Below are 23,916 nucleotides of genomic sequence, written 5' to 3'. Positions count from 1 at the left end.
AGGCGCGGGGGGAGGGCGCACACCTATTTGTATTTAGACAGTTACGTGAAATGGAGGATGTAATGCTTGGGATGAAAGTTGGGGGGAAGGGGAAGGTAGGTGCTCTTGAAAAGAAAGAAGGAGAGGGAGATAGATAGCATAGAGGAGAATGGAAAGAGCAGTAAAACTTGGAAGGGGAGAGAGAGAGGGAAAAGGGAGAGAAAAAATTAAAATGAAATAGGAAATAAAATTAGGTCTTAGAGATCCATTTTCTTCTCTTCCCATAGGCAAAGCTGTGCCCTCCAGGCTGAGTTTTGCCCTCAATGTGTCAACAGCAATCCCTGTAAGGCGGTTCCTGGGAGTCTCTCAATCCTGTTGGTCCAGAGCCGTTTCACTTCTATGGCCCTTCCTCCCCTTCCTCTTGCCAGCCAGCCAGGTCCTGCTCACAGGAGGCAGTTCCCCAAGGATTTGGTTACACTTTCAGCCCCACCGAGTGCTCTATTTCCCTAACTACTGAGCACTCTTGCTGTCATTCATCTAAGCCCCAGTGCTGTGGAGCTGTGGTCTGTGAGTCAATTGTTTAATTTTTCCGGACCCCTTTGGTGGGCACACCTTCGGAATCTGGCAGCTAAGACCATTGGTGTCGCTGCTGGTGGTAATAGGAGTTGGGGGTCGAGGATCCCCTCTACTTCCCTCAGCCCCTACAGTCACAACCACACTGCTGGCGGTAGGAGGAGTTGGGGGTCTGGAGTGTCCTCTGTTTCCCTCCGCCCCTACCGTCACACCCTCTCAGTTCGCGGTTGGGGGATTTGGGGGGTGGGGAGTCTTCTCTGCTTCCCTCTGCCCCTACAGTCACGCCCTCGTCACTGGCAGTAGGGGAAGTTGGGGGTCGAGAGTCCTTTGGCCCTTACGGTCACACCCACGGAGAGATTTTGAAGTTTCCCAGTTGTTTGTATCTGGTGTGGGTGGGAGTCACACTCCTACTAAAGTAGATTCTGCTGGGAAGGAATCTCTTTGGCCGAACTTTGGTGACTTCCCCTCTCTGCTATGGCGGGCCCCTGGCTCCTTGCCGGAGTGACCGAAGGGAGGGGTGGAACTGGCTTGTCTCTGGTCTGACACAATCTCTGGTTTTAGTTCCCAGTTCGCTATTTCGTAAAGGGTTGGTTAGATTCCCTTCACGCTGTCTCAGGGGGGGGAGCCGTTCGCCGGGTGGGCGGGGCTGTTAGTAGAGCCGGGAGGGCACGGGCTGTCTGCTGGGCCAGGCGGGGATACTTCTCGCTGCGCCGGGCCGCCGGGGGCTGCCTGTAGAGCCGGGCAGCTGCGGCCGCGTGGCTAAGATCTGGACGGGTGGGGTGGCCGTTTGCTGAGGGAGAGCGGGGCCTCCCAGGACAGCGAGATGGCGGGTGCTGTCTGCGGCTTCGGGCGGGCCGAGCCGCTCGGGACCGCCGGCCGCTTTCTGAAGCGGCTGGTGGCCGCGGGATTGTACCTCTGCACCCACTGGGGGGCCGCCTGTAGAGCCGGGCAGCTGTGGCTGTGTGGCTACGAGCCTGGCAGGCGTGGTGGCCGTTCGCAGAGTGAGAGCAGGGCCTCCCCGGGATGGTGGGTGCTGTCTGCGGGTTCGGGCGGGCCGCGCCGCTCTGGGCCGCTGGCTGCTTGCAGAAGCGGCTGGTGGCTGCGGGACTGGACCTCCGCGCCCGCGTGGCCAGCCAAGATCCACTTGTCTGGGACAAACTGACACTTCTAATAAACCTACCAATTCCTGGCAGGTCCCCTCTTAACGGAATTTTGCTAGAAGTTCCTCAGTAGGTAGACTGCCGCTGTTCCAATGGGTCTTTCTGATCCCGTTAACGTGGAGACATTGGAATTGCTGCTTCCTCGCCGGCGGCCATGTTGGATCCCCCGTACCATAGCATCTTTAACTGCTCTACTGTTTGGGGTCATTGATCTAACTTAAATACAGATGCATAAATTTTACAAAATCGTATGTTCTACAGGAGAAGAGAAGACAAGTAAGATGTGGTTGATGCAGGGGCCTTTGTTTTCAGACCAGTAATATTTTCATTCAGATTTGTTTGTTTTATGAAGTTCATTGTTAAAATTAAACTCTGATTTGACAGACTGAGACTAAAATCATCATGTGCTACTTCCAGGTTTCCTCCTCATGTTCCATGGGGCTTCTGAGAATTCATTATCCAGAGTTAAATAATTTGCTAAGTTAGTAAAATACTTTCCCTTTTTTGTTCCTTTTTAACATGGTTTCTTGATTTTAAGAAATGGAAAGGTTAAAAAGTATAACCCTGAGACATATCTGTCTTGTGGTAATTTAGGAGATGTTTCCTACCTAGGTATTACACTAGTGGCCATTGGGAGGTTGTTCCACATGATACTGTTCTCCATTAGGATATTTTCCCAGAATAATTTCCATTTTGTGGCTTTTCTCTGAAGATTCTCACAGTACAAGTTTCTACTTGGAGATAATTAACATTAGATGCACTTTTTTTTTTGTCTTTAACTGTTTTTTTCCCCCCACATATCAGACAATAGAATGTAGATTTTTAAGGAATTTTTCTCCTTGAACTTACAAAGTCAAAAGGAGCACTTATTCAGCAAATGATATTTAATTGGTAACTTTTTTTTTAAATTACAGCTTTAAAGCTGTTTTTTTAAAGCTAAAAGATACTTTAAATACTTTTTCATCCTTAAGGATATGTAACATGTTTAAAGTGTGTGGAGAAATATGTTTGTTAAAACTTATATTAAGGGGCTTGGGATGTGGCTCAAGCGGTAGCATGCTCGCCTGGCATGCGTGCCGCCCGGGTTCGATCCTCAGCACCACATACCAACAAAGATGTTGTGTCTGCCAAGAACTAAAAAATAAATATTAAAAAAAATTCTCTCTCTCTGTCTCTCTCTCTCTCTAAAAAAAAAAAAAAAAAACCTATAAAAAAAACTTATATTAAGCTGTGATGGTTAATTGATATGTATTCATGAGTTTTCAGATTAAGCACAGACAGACTCAAATTTTGGAGAGGCAGGAAGTATTGATGATTTATTTTTATTTTTGTCTATCCAACAAGCTCTTTTTTTTCTGGGCTTAATAAATAAAATGTTAATTATATCTAAGGTATTATTTTTAAATAAATTATTTTATTTTCTTTGTTAGTGTTTTTAACATCAAAGTCTCCCTTTAAAACTTCACCTTCCTGTTGTCCATGCCAGGGTATCATGTGAGGGGGGACCCTGCCCCCCTCAAGCAGGTCTCCTACCTCTGGGTTTCTAACACTGAGATAGTGAGTGGTTTTCAAGGTGTTTGTTCCTGGTATTTAGTCAGTCATAGTCAAGGAACTCCCAATGTATATTTTGAGAGAATAATAATAAAAAGCCAAGTGAAAGGTTTGTTAGGGATGCTATGATAAAATTTAGTATATTAGTGATATTAGTTATTGAGTGTTTCTGAAGACAAAAAAAATAGTTTCTGAAATTAAAGCTAATAATGGTAAATGAGGGAAAAATAGTCAGAAGTAGCTTAGCAAAGTTGCCTCCTTACTTTACTTTCTCAAAAAAAGATAGTCTATGGATGGAGCTTTCTCATAGCACCACACTACAGATACTAGGGTGTGTGTGCGTGTGTGTGTGTGTGTGTGTATACACACACACACATGTGGCAATAAGGGATTTAAAGCAGTTGCAGGTTATAGGCCCAGCTCTGAATTCAGACTGCTTAACTCCCAAGTCATGCTTTTTAATCTCTTTAAGTCTGTTTTATCATGTGGACAGTGGAAGCTACAGGGTTACTTTATTACTGGAACCACCATTCTTCTGATGATAATTTTGGAAATATCTTTGATTTATCCTTTATTCTTTCTTTTAAATGTTGACATTCCTTGTCTAAAACAATCAGACAGGATTTCCCTAAACTTCCTTCCAGTTCTATCGGCACTCTTCCCTGTGTGTGTACCTCCATTCAGCTTTCCTGTCTGTTGACAGGTAAACTGTCCTTGCAGAGTCTACAAGCCCTATTGTTCTCCACTTCTTTGTGTTGTTAGTTAGCCTTATCTTCTATAACATTATTTTTTTTCTTTTCTAGTTAGATTTTCTCAATAAACCAAAGGGTGACCCATGTGAAACCAAATAAACAGATTCCCCTTTCCTCCCACTGTATAACCTCTGTGGCTATTACTCCATTTTTTTCTCAATGGAATGTAAATATCCCAAAAACTTTGCATTTGTTTTCTGCACTTCCTAATCTCTCTTTCTTGCTGTAACCCCTTCTGGTAGGATTTTATCAAAACTATCTGCTGCATATCTAGATCACCAGTCTCCTAGCTTTGAAATCCAGTGGTCAGTCTTGTTCAGTTATCTTTGTCTTGTTATTTTTGTATCTTTGCAACATTTGATACACACAGTTGACTATCCTCTCCTTTTGGAAGCATTTCTTCTCTTGGCTTTTAGGATGCCACATGCTCTTAGATTTTTCTCCTTGCCCACTTTTTGTGTTTACTTGTTGCTTTTTACTCCTGTATTCACTCTCAAAATGTTGGGAGTTTCCAGGGTTCAGCCCCATTTCCTTCCTCAATAGAGTTTATTATGTTGATAAGTATAAACTCATGTGAATATAAATCTAGATATTAATTTTGTAAAAATAGATATATTTTATGACCATAGTTATAAAATAATTAATACATTGATATAACAATATAAAAATACTAAATATATTGGATAAATACACAAACATACATATATTTATACAATCTGTTTTCTTTTTTTATTTGTATTGGAGATTGAACCCAGGGGCACTTTATCACTCAACTGCATTTCTAGCCGTTTTTATTTTTTACTTTTGAGAGAGAGACTCACTAACTTTCTAAGACTGGCCTTGAAGTTGAGATCTTCTTTCCTCACTCAGCCTCCTGAGTCACTGGGATAAGAGATGTGGGCCACCACGCCCAATTCACGATCTGTTTTCTAAAATATTTTGCTTTGTCTGAATCTAGAGAATCCTTAATAGTTGACATTACAACTAGGGATTTTCAGAAAAAAAATTGCTTTTAATAAAAGTAATAGTACCATAATTTCCCTTTTTCAAAGATAATTCCTCCCTCAGAGACTTTTCTTCCAAACAGCACTGGCTTTGTGCTCCATAAATATTCTCTGATATTTGGCTTTTTTTTTTTAGAGAGAGTGAGAGAGGGGAGAGAGAGAGAGAGAGAGAGAGAGAGAATTTTTAATATTTATTGTTTAGTTCTCGGCAGACACAACATCTTTGTTGGTATGTGGTGCTGAGGATCGAACCCGGGCCGCATGCATACCAGGCGAGCGCGCTACCCCTTGAGCCACATCCCCAGCCCCTCTGATATTTGGCTTTGTTGAGCATGTCTCCTGTATATGTGGGGCTGATTTTTTTGCAACTTCTGTGGCCACTTTTGCAAAGTGCCGATTATTTCCTGATCTTTCACTCTTTCTTCTTTTAAGGCTACATAATGGATTCAGAATCTTAGTTTATTATAAAAGAATGATTAATTCCATGTTCTGCCTCATTTGTTGGCAGTTATTCCTCTTCTGCCCTGGTTTCTTTTCTCTACTGGTATTATTAAGAAACTTAACATTTTTATTGAATTTCACAGTGTACTTAAGATTTTGTTAGTTCTAAATTCAATTTTGCATCTTCAGTTTGGGTGAGTCTGTTATAGGGTCATTGAGAACCTATGACAGTGACTCCATAACAGCAGCTTGGGGGTCTATTTTTCTGTAGACCTGAATAGTCCAATGTAATTCCCAAACCCTAGGGAATATCCATCACTGTGTTAGAAGGAAATATTTTAGATGAATTAAACATTTTCCTGCTAGTCACTTAGGATTTGTCTTTTTATCTGACATAAGAAGGAGCCACAGATTTGTGCAAGACTTGATGTATTGAGTACATGAAAGATTTTACTATTGTGTATGCTTTTATTCCTACATGTTTTGTTTGGTATTTTCTGTGTGCACTTCTTATCATATTTTGTCCTTACAAAAGTCTTATAATATTAGTAAACAAAGCCGTATTTATATGACTGTTTTTATGTAAATTGCAAGGCAAATTACCTCTATTTCACAATTTGGAAAAGTAAGAAATGAAGATTCTGAATAATTTGTCTAAAGTTACTGAAATATCAAAGTGTTGAAATAAAATGTCTTTATCCAAATCAGGCTTTCTTTTTTTCTAAATTTTGGCCAGAATAGCTTTTCTCACTGTGACTTGTGCCCTTGCACTCTATTAGCCTATGATAGAGATCTCTGAATGCCTGACAGTTGCCCAGAATACAGCTGGGGAGAGAACTTGACAGATGAGAACTGACATTGTGCTGACTGTGCCACAAGAGAGTTTATTGCCTAAACCTCTCTTGAGGAAATAGGGATCATTCCCTTAATCATACGATATCAAACTTTTAAATTGCAAAACCTTTGCACTAAAAGGTTGTCCCATATTTACATAGGAATTATATCTCTATGCTACTAAAGAAAGCATTATGTAAATATAAAATAAAACCCACCCCAAAAGACAATTTAAAAGAATCAGATTTTAAAATTACTAGTTTCATGGTCTCTTCTCTGACTATCCAAATAAATAATTTTGACTTGACTTTGAAGACCATGACTCTAGATGAACTTAATAGATGTACAGACTCATTAGCCATGAAAAGTTTGAAAGCTACCTATGGGAGATTGAAGCATCTCGAATTTTCCTTGACTCTAATCTCTTATAAACTCAGATGGGATCTTGAGCATCGACCCCAAAAGCACCTGTTTTGTTCAGTTTTCTTTGAGCACTCATGAATGTTTACTATATTTAGGGGAATTAAAATATTTTGTATATTCAGCAAATAATCATTAGTCATATCAGGGCATTATCCAGGATAGAGTAGATTATGCAAAAGTGAAAAGCAAACCCCAAATGTCCATGGCCTAAAACAATAAATGTTTATTACTCATCAAACTACACATTTATCATCAGTAATGAGGAATTCCCCTGTATTTGTATGGAGGCTTAGGCTAGCAGATGTTTCATCATCTAGATTATAAAACGGTAGCCAGTGCACAGAGAATCAAACACTAGCTCTTCAACCACTTTCATTCCTCCTTAGTTAACCTGAGAAAGTTGTGCAAACCACATCAGTATCAAGAGATATCTCCAATATGCCATGAGGTAGAGGGAATCTAGAGATTGGTAAAAACAAAAAAGTCATTTCTTTTTGATTATTTTTTAAATTGTAGATGGGCATGATTTATTTTTATGTGGTGCTGAGGATTGAATCCAGTGTCTCACACGTGCAAGGCAAGTGCTCTACCACAACTCCAGACCAGTAGTAATCATTTCTACAAAGAAAAATAGCAGTGAATCAAAGATGAATTCCTTCATCAAATAGGGTGATGTCAAATAAAGGATGTAACCCAATCAAAGTAACTATTTCATGATAGTCAGTGTTAAGTGCCAAAGAGGAGAGTCAAATAAAGCTCTCTATAGTTTAGAGGTAAGATGAATAATTAAAAATACATCATAAAAAATCATAAATAAGAGGCTCATAATAACTACATAGTACAGGGACTGTTCTTAGCCAGTTTAAGAAATCTCTAACCTAGAGATGCTTTGGTCCTTATCTTTACTTATTTTATATCTTTAACAAAACTAAGGACCATCTTTGTTTATTTTCTCAGTAAGTTTTTCTTAGTATATCTATAGAAAAAATTCTCTAAGGTGGAATTGATCTTTGGAGCAAAGGGTTAATTAAATTCATAGTTAAACTTTGATACAAATTGCCTACTTACCCTTAAGGAAGTCCTTATTCCCCAACACATGTTTGAAAATGTCTTTCCTCATGCTCTTATCATCATTATATTTCATTTTAGTTTCTTTTACCCATTTAAGTTTAAAATGGTAATGGTGCTCTCTTTCTCTGCTTTCTGATCATCATGTGAGCTGCTTCCCTCCACTATTTTCTTCCACCATAATGTTCTGCCTCCCTTTGAGCCCTGAGGAATGGAGCCTGTTGTCTGTGGATTGAGACCTCTGAAACCATGAGCCCCCAAATAAACTTTTCCTCCTCTACAATTGTTCTTATCAAATCTTTTAGTCACAGCAGTGAAAAAAGCTGACTAAAAGAGAAATTGAGAAGTGGGATTGTTGCTGTGACTGACTTGACCATATGGTTCAGAAGTGTTTTGAGCTTTTTGGAATTGGTGGGAGGAATTTTGAGATATTTAGTAGTGCAAGATGAAAATGTTTTAGGTTGTTGTATGCAGAGCTTAATGGTTGATTCAGGTGGGAATTCAGAAGATCAGAATGCCAATAGAACTCTAGACAGTGAAAACAGGGCTCAAGAGGGTTTAGAGGAAAAGGAGCACACTGTTGGTAATTGGACTAGAGGCTATTTGTGTTATGTTCTAACTGAGAAGTTGTCTGCATTTTGCTCATATCCTGAGACTTTCTGTGAAGCTGACTTTAAAAGCAATGGATTTCTTAATCTGGTGGAAGAACTATCTAGGCAGCATAGCATTCAGGCAGTGGCATGGATATTGCTGGCAGCTGTTAGCCAAGTTATTGTGATAATCCAGAGCAGAAAGTAGAGCAGAAAGATTTTTAAAACTTGGACTTGAAAGGTGAGAGTAAAACTGGGTTTAAGGAAGTTGTAGTTGTTAAAGACAAAACAGCTAAAGAAATGCTAAAAACTTTGCTAAGAAAGATGGCTTGAGGCATCTCAGGAGCTGGCAAGACCACACCCATTTCAGACTCAAGGAAATTAAAGTAAAAATTCTATTGAGAAGAGAGCACAAGAGGGCTAGGAAGTTTTTTTCAATGTGCTCAGCCACCCAGGCACTCAGAGACTAACACAACCAGGGTTCCTAAAGGCTTGGCTACTGCTTGAAATGGCAGCAGAAGGTGGCATCAACAATGTGGTTTTGCAGGAATGCAGGATACTAGAGTTAGAGGATCGTGGAGGCTTCCCCCAATATTTCTTAAGAAGTCCTGAGAGTCCAGGAAAAGTGCAGGGGGGTTGGAGTCCCTGCAGGTAGCCCTTGAGCAGGTACGATGTGTAGAGATTTGAGCAGGAAGCTGAAGCTGCAGTTGAGACCCCTGAGATTACAAAATGCCAGTAACTTGAGACATCATTTTAGGAACGCTGTAGGAATTGAACAGAGACAAACAAACAGAAAAGCCAATTGAGCTGTAACCAACATGGTCACAGGAGTGGAGCTATATAAGCCCTTTGGAGAGAATATCATCATACCATGTGCCCCAGATGCTGAACATGGAGCTACAGGATTTTAGTCTTGCTTTGGTCCTATTACTTCTTTTTATGTCCCCAATTTTGTGATTGGAAATATTTACTTCCTACCATTATATATTAGATACTTGTAAATTGCTTTTAATTTGTTAGGTGCTCACAATGCAAGATTGCCTTGAACCTCAGAGAAGACTTTGGGCTTGAACTTTGAGCAATCTCTGAACTGTTGAGACCATGGGGACTATTGGGAATGGACTAAATGTATTTTGCATTGTCAGATGAGTTTGAGCTTTTGGGGGTCAGGGTAGAATATTTGGATGTGAGGTGTCTCTGAAAAGCTCATGTCTCAGACAATGCAAGAAGGTTCAGAGGAGAAATGATTGGGCTGTGAGAGTCTTAAGCCAATCAGTGAATTAATCCCCTGATGGGGTTTAACAGAGAGGTAACTGAAGTGGTTGGGTGTGGCTGGAGGAGGTGGTAATTGGGGGTGTGGCTTTGGGGTGTATATTTATATCTGATGAGTGGAGTTTCTCTCTCTCTCTGCTTCATGTGAGCTGCTTCCATCTGCCATACTCTTCTGCCATGTTGTTCAGCCTTACCTCAAGTCCCAAGGAATGGAGCATGTTAATGTACATTGAGACCTCTGAAACCCAAACAAACTTTTCCTCCTCAAAATAAAATAAAATAATACTGGTTTGACATTCATTTCTTTATTAGGAAGATATATTATCAAAATCTGTGACTTGGGGACAGATTATGTTTTGTTCATGTTTATTTCATATTGGGCTATTATTTATAAAATTGATTTTATATACATTTCAGAAATTGTTTATAGATGTGAAAATACTTTCCTGGTTTACATAAATTTTATGTTTTGATTATTTTTTTCAATTTTAACTATACAGAAATATTTTACTTTTTATGTATACATAGAAAATGTTTTTTTATGTCTATATGGAAAGGTTCTACATTATAGAATTTTGAATATAATAATTCATTAAATTATTTTTGGAATTTTATTATTTTTAACCTTTAAACTTTTAGATTTTAGAATAAAATTAGATAAGCATTTATATTTTCTCTTTTTTCCTTAATGGATAGCCAGTTACCACAACAATATTTATGGAATATCACTTTTCCTCCACTTATTTGAAAAACCATCTTTCCAATTTCATTTGGTTTGGTGTTTTTGGCTTTCCATTCTGTTCCATAGACCTGTCTACATCTTTTTCACTGCCAAATTGTTTTAATTATTGTCAATAATATGATTTCATATTGGCAGGATTGGTCCTTCCTGATCATTTTTTTATAATCAAAAGTTTCCTGGCTATTCTTGAATGCTTATTTTTCCAAATAAAGCTCAGTATATTTCCTGCAGCTTCTTAGACTTTCTATTCATATTTTAATTAATACTTCTTTAACTTATGGATTAATTTTGGAGAGACCGACATCTTTTCATTACTTTTTCTATTTATGATTATGGATTATCTTTCTTTAGCTTTACTCTTGAAAACTTGATATAATAATATTAAGTGTGTTTTAAGTGATTGTTAACATTGCTTTGTTTAGGTTTATAATACTAGAAATTACTAGAAAATATTTTTACATTTTTTGTTCCTATTATAAAGGGAGCCATTCTTAATATTTATATATATATATATATATATATATATATATATATATATATATATATATATTTGTATATAAAAGCTATTTAGTTTTGTGTACTTATGTTTGATAACACCAACTAATTGACCTTCCTTATTTATTATCTCTGGGTATTAGGTATATTGGCATATTAGATGTATAATTTTTAAAAAGATGCTTTGTTTTTATTTTATTTTTACTCATTTATTTTTGTATGTTGTCTAAATTCACTGGCTAGTTCAGAAATACATTAAAACTCATGCTGATACTGGGTAACTTTTTCTTGCATTCCAAACAGGCATCCATCCATGCAGATGATTTTTTTGGTAGTAAAACACACCCAGCAGGGAATACACATTGTATATATTTACAATTTTGTATCTTTGGCTTTTGTTTGTAACCATTAGTGCCGCAGTCTGGCTGGGCACTGGCCGGTTAGCTCAGTTGGTTAGAGCTTGGTGCTGATAATACCAAGGTTGCGGGTTCCTTCCCCATATGGGCCACCAATTGCCGCAGTCTGGCTGGGCACAAAATCACGAGCCACTCAAGCAGGAACAAACTTTATTTCTGAAATTCCCGCCAATGCGTGCTCTCCTGGGAAATATGCGGAAACACATGGAAACACTCATGCAGCGTTCTCCTAGGCCACACTACACCAACAGGAAGTTCCCTCCTCCGGAAATCCCTCCTACCGCATTTCCCCAACCAATGGGAACTCTCTGGGAGTCCCGCTAGAGCTCCAAAGTAGCAGGCTGAGGCAGACATCAGGGGTCTAATATCCAATTGAATGCAGATCTTAACATAATCATATCATCTCAATGGCTTGCTGGCATCACCTTTCAACCAAAAATGCCATGTGTCATTCCTACTTGGCTATGGCTCTCAGCACATTAGCATCAGCCAAAAATCTATTTCAGTCATGTCTCTCTCTCTCTCCACTTAATGATAATAGGTGACTTAAATTTATTAGGCATCCACTATACTCTCTATTCCTTTTCCTTGAGCTATATTGTCAGGATTGAAAGGCTTCATTGCATCCACTTTTACTGATTTGCAGATTTCAAGGGTGATGTTTATAGCCACATCCTTGATTCAATCTTTCCCATGGGCTGAGTTTTAATTGGAAATTTTATTTTTTTATATTTTTTATATTTATTTTTTAGTTTTACACAATACCTTTAATTTGTTTGTTTATTTTTATGTGGTGTTGAGGATTGAACCCAGGGCCTTGTGCATGCCAGATGAGTGCTCTACCCCTGAGCCACAACCCCAGCTCATGGAAATTTTATTTTTAAAGGCATTTTCCAGTTTAATTGTTTACCTGTTAGAGATGTGAAAAGAAATTTCAGTATCTCCCAGTTGTATTTTTTGACATAATCTGTTCCTTTCACTTACTACTCACAAACTGGCCAGTTCTTTTCTGAGTTCATCTTTTTTAAAAAAATAGTACCCTGTCAAATACAGCCAATAAAAATCAGTTCAAAATCCCAACATCCTGTTTCTCAGTTGTTCACCTTTCCCTGTAAGTTCTCCATGCACATGGAAGCATGATTGTGTCTGGTGAGGCCTCCTATGGAGTGGCTGGCATAACAGATGATTATAAGCCAGAAGGGCACGATGGTATAAAACATCAGGACACTGCAAATGAAAGCTAGATCTATAAGCTTTGTGAGGGGAAAAACACCCCCTGCCCCTGGCCTCTCAAATGAGAAGCAGAAAGTCTTCAGACATCTCCTTAATGGCATTTCAGCCAACAACAGAATGGAGCAAAGCCTTCAAAAGTCTGAAAAGAATTCAGAATTATGCTTCTAAATGTAATTTATCAATTATGTAAATGAATAATCTACAGACATTTTTAGAGGCTTAAGATCTCAGAATTTTATCTCCCATGAATTACTTCTCAAGAAGCCATTGGGTTTTTGGCTCTCCTAAACAAGGAAGGAAACACAAATATAAAAACAGAGAATCCACACCCAGTAAAGAGACAGCTCTAAGAGAGACTGATTGAAGGATGTGAAATTTTCAATGTAATATGAGTACATTTAGGAGTGATTTTTGACAATTTGAGGGAGTTTGGGATTGGATATAGCAATAAGTTTATGGGAAATTAAGCAATAAAACAGGCAGTTTTGGGGCTCTAGGAAAAAATAAACATTTGGGCAAGAGAAGGCAAGTAATCAGAGTATATTGCTTAGCTGTGAACATTAGTATAATATATACTGACACTTAACCAAAGCTTTAGGAGTACATTAAGAGGATCTGTGCCTGTTAGAAGTGTAGATAGGGAGCGGTGTTGGGTAGTTTGAGAACTTAACCATCTTAATTCACAGATAATATATTTAAAATGTATAAAAATTAAAATGTATGTAAATATGGTTTGGCATAGTTGTAGTAGAACACAATACCTTTATTTTATTTATTCATTTATATGTGATGCTGAGGATTGAAACCAGGGCCTCACATGTGCTTGCCAAACCATATTTATATACATTTTATAGAAATTTAGAGTAAAAAGTTGCTTTTAGAGGGTTGCCTTCTATAAGACTTGAACAACTATAGTACTCTTCAAATCCTGTGAGTGAATAGCCTTTTATATTTGTAGATAATGTGTCACCTCCTGCTCTCTCTCTCTCTCTCTCCACCTGACAATCATAGAGTATAATCCAATGATTGTATGTAGTGTCTTAATTTTCTCAGATAAAACTGAACCTGGCCTTAATCTTGTCATGACAGTCCTTGTTTTTGCTCTTCATTGTGTCTTCATAGTTAAGACTTTAATGTTTTTATTAGTGCATAATAGTTATACATAATAACAGGGTTCTTCTTGACATAGTCATTAATACATAAAATAAAATTCGCTCCGTATTAAACCTCAGTGTTTCCCTTTTTGTGGCCTTTCCCCCTCCCAATGCCCTTCCTCTACTCTGTTTATCTGTCTTCTATTAGTTTATTGTTTTCTTTTTAATTGGTGCATTATAGATACACATAAAAGTGGAATTCGTTGTGATATATTCATATATGCCCATAGTACAGTTTGTCCATATTCATTGTGCTGTTTTTTCCCTTTCCTATTCCTCTTCCCTCTACTTTGTTTCCCTTTTACCTGTTCATGGTTCTTTATTCTATTTTCATGTGAATCCGCCATTAAAAAAAAATTCGGTATTTCTCTCTTGCTTCCACATATGAGAGAATGCCTTCATCCAACCCTTGACTTTCTCAGTCTGGCTTATTTCATTCAGTGTGATGTTCTCCAGTTCCATCCATTTACCAGCAAATGATATTTCATTCTTCTTTATGGCTGACTCCATTATATATGAATATATATAACATTTTCTTTATCCATTTGTCTGTTAACATGCACTTGGGCTAGTTCCACAACTTGGCTATGGTGAATTGCACTGCTATAAACATGTGTGGGCAAGTATCATTATTGTGTGCTGATTTTAATTCTTTTGAATGAATTCTGAGGAGTGGGATGACTGAGTCATATGGTGAGTCCACTATTAGTCTTTTGAAGAATCTCCATACTTTTCTCCAATGTGGTTGTACTAATTTGCAGTCCCACCAACAATGTATGAGTATACCTTTTCCCCCACATACTCACCAGCAATTATTATTATTTGTATTTTTGATGATTGCCATTCTGAGTGGGGGGAGATGAAATCTCTGTAATTTTGATTTGCATTTGCCTTATTGCTAGGGTGTTGAACATCTTTTCATATTTCTGTTGGCCATTTGTATTTTACTGAGAAATGCCTGTTTAGTTCATTTGCCCATTTATTGACTGGTTGTTCTAAAACTTTTGATGTTAAGTTCTTTTGAGTTAATTGTATATTCTGGGTATTAATGCCCCATTGGAAGAGATATTTTCAAAGATTTTTTTCCCATTCTTTATGCTCTGTCTTCACATTCTTAATTGTTTCCTTTGCTGTACAGAAGCTTTTTAATTTGAAGTCATCTCATTTATTGATTCTTGCTTTTATTTCTTGAGCTTTGGGAATCTCATTAGGGAAGTCCGTGCCTGTAGCCACGTGTTGGAGTGCTGACTCTGCTTTCTTCTAGCAGTTACAGTGTTTCTTGTCTAATTCTTAGGTCTTTGATACACTTTGAGTTGGATTTTTGTGCAGAGTGAGAGATATGGATCTAGTTCTATCCTCCTACACAGGGAAATCCAGTTTTCCCAGCACATTTGTTAAAAATGCTGTCTTTTTCTCCAACATGTTTTAGGCACCTCAAGGATCAGACTGTTTGTATGTGGATTTGTCTTTGTGTCTTCCGTCTATTCCATTATCCTTCAGGCCTTTAAAAAAATGCTAATATCATGCTGCTTTTGTTTCTGTAGTTCTGTAGTATAATATGAGATTAGGAATTATGATGCCTCCAACATCACTCCTTTTCCTCAGTATTGCTTTGTCTGTTCTTTCATTTTTCCATATGAATTTTAGGACTTTTCCCCCTAGTTTTGTGAAGAACGTCATTGGTATTTTGATGGGAACTGAACTGAAACTATAGACCACTTGTGGTAATATGACCATTTTAACAATATCAATTCTGCCTATCCATGAGTGTGGGTAATTTTTCCATCCTCCTAGTTTTTTAAATATTTATTTTTTAGTTGTAGTTGAACACAATACCTTTATTGTATTTATTCATTTATATGTGATGCTGAGGATTGAAACCAGGGCCTCACATGTGCTAGGAAAGCAGTCTACGACTGAGCCACAACCCCAGCGCCCCCTCCTAGGGTTTTTTTTTTTTTTTTTTGCAATTTCTTTTTTTGTTCTATAGTTTTTATTGTAGAGGTTTTTCACCTGCTTGGTTGGCAACTCACTAAGGGTGGAGGTAGGATTGCTGATGAGGTTCCTGTAGCTTCCAAATTCTTCTTTCTATGATTATAAATGATACACTGAAAAATGAGAACTAATTTTTCATAGAGTTAGGGTTTGATGAACATGAGAATTTAAATGTTTGTAGACTTATTTCCAATCAATTTTGATAAGGGTAATGTTGAAGTATGTATAATCCTGCTTAGGTTGAAGCATTTTTTTCTTTAATTAACAAAATGTTTTTCTTTAGTTAATTTCAGTATTATTTTCAGGGTGACCGTGGGCTTCCTGGTTTTCCTGGGCTTCATGGAATGCCAGGATCAAAGGTTGAAAACATTTATTCCTTTTAAATACAGCAATACCATATTTTAATTAAAAGGAAAGTGCTTTTATATTATAAATATATTATATATAGATGCTCAAATATAAGTAAAGACAAGTATGTTAAAATAAATGATTAAGATTAATATAGTGGCTTACATAAAAATCTAAAAAATTCTCCTTAAAGTTTTTAGTTATGAATGTGTAATACACTATTTAAAATTGATAACAAGTTTACTATGCACAAGTTCTTTTAAATGTAAGCCCTAAACTGTAAGCCCTATTATAGTACCAATTGGGCTTATGAAGCCTGGAAAATAGGACTTTTGTAAACAAACTATGAATTATTTTATTTTTATTTATTTTGATGTTGACATATTAAACTCTGTTATTTATAATGTGTTTTTTCTTCATAAAGGAAATACTCCTATTACTCTAAAATTTAATATTTATATATGTTTTTCCTTCAGGGTGAAATGGGCCCCAAAGGAGATAAAGGATCCCCTGGATTTTATGGCAAAAAGGGAAGTATAGATCACAAAGTATCAATATTGAACTTTTAATGTAAGGGAAATACCAAACTTGAATTGCATTCCCAGCCCAAAATTAGAGCAATTACCTCTGTTCACTCTTCTGAGGGACTTCTTTTAAATGTATAAAGGAAAAAAGTGGGGGTTATATCTGATGACTGCAATAATGGTGCTGTATAAAAATCCATTGTTATTGGTCACTGTGAACTTCAAAAAATATTTACAGTGAATGATTTCTTTAGAAGCAGTGTCTGCTAAAAACATATCCATTCAGAATTAATGTTATATACCTTCCTGTATCCATACACTGAAGGAAGTTTGTTTTTTCCATGCATTTAAAATACCATTACTTAAAAATTTATCAAGAGATAGTTTCAATGTCTAGATGCTTATGATAAAAATTCTGCATATTAACATTTTCAGTGTCTTATAGGTAATTTTTTTTTAACCTGGGTAAAAACTTAACACTGGGATGGTTAAAATTATGCTTTGCCAACAGTTGTAGAGTCAACACAATCTGCAGTTCCACTAATTCTGCCACTATGTACTGAAATTAACTTGTAAGCTTTCCTAAGTAAATTTGAGTTAGAGCTTGAACATATTATTGTCAAGATTGTTTTTTAAGTGTTCTTTTTTAAATGCAGGGTGCAAAAGGTGAAAAGGGGAATGCTGGTTTTCCTGGCCTTCCTGGACGTGCTGTGAGTTTCATAGAAAATTGTTCTTGAGTATTTTGCTTTAAATAAAAAGTAAAGTAGGGCTGGGGTTGGGGCTCAGTGGTAGAGTGCTTGCCTAGCATGTGTGAGGCACTGGGATTGATTCTCAGCACTCATATAAATAAATAAATAAATAAATAAATAAATAAATAAATAAATAAATAAATATCCATCAACAGATTTTTTAAAAAATAGAGTATGTCTGCTTTAAAAGAAAAAATAGTATAAAAATATGCTAAAACACATGTATTTATTTTTTAGGGAGAACCAGGAAGACATGGAAAAGATGGATTAATGGGTATTCCTGGTTTCAAGGTATTTAGCAAAATAAACAAAATGAAAAAGTTTTTGTACCTGTGAATGAACATTAGAAGAATATGCCAATATTAGAAATTTTTATATACAGCATTGGGGTAAAATTAAAGAACTAAAACTATTTTTAGTCTAATGTAAAAATGATACTAAATTTCCTTTGAGTGCATTGTGAATTCTCATGTCTTAGAAATAAAATCACAGAATATTTTTTCATTAACTAATTTATTTTAATTAGGTATATATGATGGCAGAATGCATTTTGATTCATTGTACACAATTGTAGCACAACTTTACATTTCTATGGTTGCACACTATATAGCCTCACACCATATGTGCAGTCATACATGTACCTAGGTTAATGATGTTCATCTCATTCCACCATCTTTTCCTGACCCTCTGTACCCTCCCTTCCCTCCTTCCCCTTTGCTCAGTCAAAATTCCTCCATTTTCCCATGTTTCCCCCCTCCCTTAGAGTGTGGCTGGAGGGAGTGGGTCATTGGGGGCTTAGGGGTGTGACTTTGGGGTATATACTTTATATGGCGAGTGGAGTGCAGTGTGTGTGTGTGTGTGTGTGTGTGTGTGTCTGTCTGTCTCTCTGTCTCTGTCTCTGTCTCTGTCTCTGTCTCTCTCTCTCTCTCTCTCTCTCTCTCCCCCACCATCCCTCCCTACATACTCTCCCTCCCTCCCTCCTTCCCTCTCTCCCTGGGAGTGGTGACTGGATTAGCATCCTTGAGCCGTCCTGAAACACAGGCAATACCTGTTCTGGGAACTTCCAGTGTGAAGGTGCTGATTTAAGATTGTTCAGTTGCTATGGTGATGCCCTGTTCAATAGAAGATTCTGTTTCAGCCGCAGAGCTATCAGTTCTTGACCTTGAGGTTCAGACACCAGCTGCCTGGGTGTAGAAAGTCATGGGTGCAAGTTGATAATCATAATTGGGCTGCTCATACTTATGACCTTGGTTCTACTTGTTTTGAAGAAACTTTCTCACAATAACCCTTTTAATGATAAAACCTATAAAATAAACATGCTGAGTTTGTTCTGGGTCACTATCTTCCTACCAGGGATTTGAGTGAACCACTCAATCCCAGATTTTTATTTGTGTATTTGTTTGTCTTTTCTTCATCCCCTCATGGAGACTCCCTCATCCAGTACCTGAATTAATAACCATGCAAATTGCACCCCTCTCTCTACCTATATCTCTCTCCTAATCAATCATAATATGAACCGCTTTCCTTCACCACACTCTTCTGCCATGATATGATGTTCTGCCCCATTGTAAGCCTCAAGGAGTGGAATCAGCTATCTATAGACTGAGATGTCTGAAACCATGATCTCTCAAATAAACTTTTCCTCCTAAAAAAAACCCACAAATATTAAAAAGTTGAGCATCTTTGATAAACCAATCAGATTGGTTTATTTAGTGAGTTGGGGCAGAAGATCTTAGCTCTATCTCCCAAGGGATTAAAGGAAGAAATTTTATGCTTAAGTCTGAAAACTAATTATCATTTGTGTGATATGGTATGAGTATGGGAGAATTAGAGCAAGAGGGATCTGTAGAGTATTAATCATTCCTCTTTCCTGAGAAAACTCAAAAGCCCATGTCCCATTATGGTGGGTTAGCACCATCATATATTATTACATAAAGAAACCTTTTACTAGCCGTTTATCAAATAGAAATGAACTTTTCTATGGTGTAGCTTGTTAGATAAAAGGATATATGTGTATATGTATTCAGTCCGTGTATCTGGAATACACAAACAGCTGATAATATTTCAGGGTATAGATATATTATTGTGTCTAACATGTTGAGGTCAGCTCACTCTTTTTTTTTTAACATTTTGTAGTTGTTGATGGCTCTTTTATTTAATTTATTTATTTACATGCAGTGCTAAGAATCGAACCCAGTGCCTCATACATGCTAGGCAAGTGCTCTACCACTGAGCCACAACCCCAGCCCCATCACTCTCGATATGTGACATTTAGGACATGTTATGTTTTCTAATTTTTTATAATATTAGTTTATAAATTTAGGTTTATAGATTATTTTGAATTAATTTTATTCATATGGTGTGAGACAAAAGACAAAGTTCTTTATTTCTACACGTGGAGATCCAGTTCTTCTAATAATATTTATTGAAACCTATTATTTCCCATTGAGTTACATTAACACTTTCACCATGTATCAATTGATTGATATATGTGTGAAATTATCTTCAGATTCTCTTATCTGTTCCATTAATTTATATCTCTGACTTTCCTTAACATCATACTAATTTTATTTTCCTTGTCTTTCACTAATATAAGTCATATATCATAATTATAATTAAGGTTTAAAATCAGGTTAATACTATAAATTTATTTTTCTTTTTAAATGTAATAGTGGACTAGTAGATAGTTTAGATCCATGAAAAATTTAAATTTTATCATTAGCTTATACAATTTTACAAAACAAAAACAAACAAGCCTTCTGGATTTTGTTTAGTTTGTTAAATAAATTTTGGTATAATTTGGAATAATTTTAGAGTTGAAAAATTGCAAATACAGTACAGAGAGTTCCCTTATACCTTTTACCTACTTTCTCCTGATGTTAAATCTTATGTAACTGTGGTACATTTGTCAAAACCAAGAAACCAGTGCTGGCACTAAACTCCATACTTTGAGTTTCATGAGTTTCCTTAAAACATTAGGTTTTCCACTAATGTCCTTTTTCTGTTCTAGAATTCAATCCAGGATATCACATTGCATTAATTTCTCATGCCTCTTTATTCATCTCTGATCTGTGACAGTTTGACAGTCACAGTCATGTTTTGGTTTTTATGACTGACAGTTATGAAGAGTATTGGTTAGGTACTTTGTAGAACGTCATTTGAGTTGGGATTGCCTGATATTCTTTTCATGACTAGACTGAGATTATGGTTAGTTTGGGAAAAAAAATAAAGATGAAGTGTCCTTCTTATCCTGTGGGAGCATACATGCTAGACACATGATTATTCACTGACGACCTACCTCAGTCACTTGGTTAAGATGAGTACTTGCCAGGTTTCTCTACTTTTTTCTATCTTCTACCCTTTGGAAGCAACTCAACAAATCCAGCCTTCATTTAAGGGATGGGATGAGAATGAGCCTCCAACTCTTACAGTGGGAGTATCTTCACATTTATACATTTGTTCAGAATTGCTATTTTAACAATATTGTGCTTTCGAGTCAATAAACATGGTATGTGAGTCTATTATGTAGGCTTTCTTTACTTTTTCTCAGCAAAGTTTTATAGTTTTCGTAAGTGTACAGATCTTTTATATGTCTTTTATTAAACTCATACCAATTTTATTATATTTTTTCACAATATTGTGAATAGATTTTTTATATGTCTTTATTTTATTTGTTTATTTTTATGTGGTGTTGAGAATTTAACCTGGTGCCTCACACGTACAAGGCAAGCATTCCACCACTGAACTACAACCCCAGCCCCTGTTAATAGATTTTTAAAAATTTATTTCTAGTTTGCTTGTTACTAGTATATTAGAATAATGTTTTAGACTATTAATCATATATCTTGCAAACTTACTAAACTCACTTATTAACAAACTTGCTAAACTCACAATGGTTTTCATTGCATATTCCTTTGCTTTTATTACTGCATAGATGATAATATTTTTGCAAATAAGGGCAAATTTCTTTTTCTGTACTAATTTACATAAATTTATTTATTTTGATAGTTTTGTTACACCAGGCCCTCTCATTATATATCAAATAGGAGTTTGATGCTTGTTTTTGAAGTTAAGTGGAGAACCTTCACTCCTTAACCACGGAGTGTTTGTCCTTGATTTGACAAAGAAACTTCATCAGGTTGAGGAGATTTCTTTTTATTTCTAGTCTCTTGAGAGTTTTGTTTTTTTGAAAATCATGGTGTTAAAATTTGTTAAATTTTTTTCTTCTTCTTTTACTACTTTAGTGTGTTGACTATGTTTTTTCCTCCTATTAATATGGTAAATAACAGTAATTGATTTTTTTTTTGTAACTCTGATCTTGTTTTATTGGAATAAACTCCAGTTGGTCAACTTATGTTACTGTTTTTATATATTGATGGGTTAAATTTACTAATATTTTATTAAGACCTTTTGTTTTTGTGTTCATGAAGGGTATTGGTCAGTAGTTTTCCTGTGATATTTTATCTGGCATTATAATCAAAGTAATTCTGGTTTCTATTTTCTGGAAGAGTTTATGTAGGATTGGTGTCATTTCTTCTTCTGATGTGTAGTACAATTCATGAATGGAGCCATCTGGGCCTGGCCTTTTTGTATGTGTAAAGAATATATTAATTACTAATTAAATGTCTTTACTAAATACAAAGCTGTTTAGATTTTCTCTTTTTTCTTAAATATATTTTGGTAGTTTGTGCTTTTTAAGGAATTTCTCTTTTACTAATTTTCAACTTCATTGACATACTATATTATTAATTAACATTGCCTGTTCATGCCCTCTTATGTAGGGTTTGGAAGTGATGTTCTATATTTTATTTCTGACATGTTTTGTGAAAGGATTTCTCATTGATACTTATAACTAAAGTCAAGCACACAGTGTTTTTCTTCATCTTCCCATCTGTTATTTGAGACTGATGATTTTTTTTATTCTTAGATAACTTTCTCTTATATTTTTGTGTGGAAATTGATCTGCTTACGTATTTTCTTTCTCATAAGGCCAATAATCCTAAACTTACTTTTCTTGGAAAATTCGCATTCCATCATTTTTCAGATGATTTTTATATAATGTGAAAATTCCTCTCCAATATTTTTTTTAAAGTTTCTTTTGCAACAATGATTATTTACCCTTTGCCATTATTTACCATGAATACATACCTTCATTCTCTACTTTTTTCTTGAAGATATGTTCTAGTTTGTCTATTATGTTGACTTATTCAAATATCTAACATGGAATTTAATTATTGACCTTAAGGAATTTTTTTAAACTTTTATCCTATTTTTTTTCTTTTTTCTTACAGTTTTCCTAGATCTTACAATTGACAATTGAATACATTTATTTTCATTTATTATTACTTTTTAATCTAAGTAGTTAAATTATAAATGTTTTTCTGATTATTGCTTTAATTCTATCCTCTTGATTCTGACATACAAAATCTTCATGAATGTTAATTTTTAGAAATTCTGCAATTTTTATTTGTTTTTCCTAAGAGTTATTTAAAGAGTTTAAAATATTTTTTAGGTTGGAGGCCTTTTAGTTTGACCTGTTGCCAATTTCTTGTTTTATTGCACTGTATCAGAGAATGTTATTTGTAATAGTTCTTCTGTATAAAAGACTTATTTTTTTTTCTTTGACTCATTGTATGTTCAATTTTCAGGAATGTTTCCTGTGCATAGGAGAAGGTAAACCTCTATTTTCAGAGTGTGAATCTCAATATACATTCGTAATATCTTCCTTATTGAATATTTTCTTTGGATCTTTAATATAATTTTTTGTTTATGATGTGTCCTATTATTAGTTCCTTTTTGTCTATTTCTCTTTCCATCTTCTATTCAGGAATGTGGTTTCTGTTTTTTGTTGCACAGATACTCAGAACTATTATTTCTTCATTTTCAATTGTGGCATTAGCATTATAAATATCGTTTTTGTCTCCTTTAGCTTTCTTTCTACCTTTTCTTATGCCAGGATTATACCTTCTTCTTTCTGGTGGTTTTTATTTTTATTTGCTTGCTATACCTTTGCCCATCTTGAGCTTTAACTTCTTCAGTAACTTTGTTTTAATTGTGTTGCTTATATTCAGCATAGAATTTGTCTTTACTTTGTAAAGCAACCTGTTTTTTTTCTTTTAATAGATTGTCTATTTTTATTCATTGACTGATATGTTTACTGTTATCACTGGGATAATATTTATGCTATAATCTTGTTATGCTTAGTAGGTGTATTGTACTGTATTTACTGTTTCTTTCTCAATGTGATAAGTTGCCCTTTTTTTTTTTGCTTTTAGTTTCTTGAGTATGTAGGAAGATTTGTTTTTGTGGTAGTGATATACTGAATCTTTTTCAAGAATTCTCTGTACTGATTCTTTTTCAAGTCATTTCACATGTGCATTTCAGATTCCCTTAGGCTCCTTTTAGCCTTACTTCAGCATCTACTCTTTGTTGTGTTAAACTTAAATTATACCCCATTTACGTGGCATTAATGAACTCATTCTGTTTCTATTTCTCCTTCCCCTTATCTTTTTCCTCTTATCTGTCTAATTATGGTACTTCAACTTCATCAGATTATATAATATAAACTATTTTTCCATTCTGCCCACTGTCATTTTAGACTTGAAATTAATTT

At 35.9% G+C, this 23,916-nt stretch overlaps 1 protein-coding gene across 2 annotated transcripts in view; it reads left to right on the top strand.

The window, feature by feature from the left end:
• COL21A1 (collagen type XXI alpha 1 chain) overlaps window positions 1–23,916 on the top strand; it is a 198,612-nt gene that overhangs the window by 128,275 nt on the left and 46,421 nt on the right. For both annotated transcript variants that reach the window (XM_081295392.1, XM_081295391.1), the window contains 4 exons: window positions 15,988–16,041; window positions 16,507–16,562; window positions 17,213–17,264; window positions 17,541–17,594. In XM_081295392.1, coding sequence (XP_081151518.1) covers window positions 15,988–16,041; window positions 16,507–16,562; window positions 17,213–17,264; window positions 17,541–17,594 — 216 coding nt within the window. The remainder of the gene's footprint in view (window positions 1–15,987; window positions 16,042–16,506; window positions 16,563–17,212; window positions 17,265–17,540; window positions 17,595–23,916) is intronic.

Source organism: Spermophilus citellus (genome assembly GCF_964194105.1).
Source record: "Spermophilus citellus genome assembly, chromosome: 5".
Lineage (NCBI taxonomy): Eukaryota > Metazoa > Chordata > Mammalia > Rodentia > Sciuridae > Spermophilus > Spermophilus citellus.
This window is presented reverse-complemented; position numbering and strand designations above follow the sequence as displayed.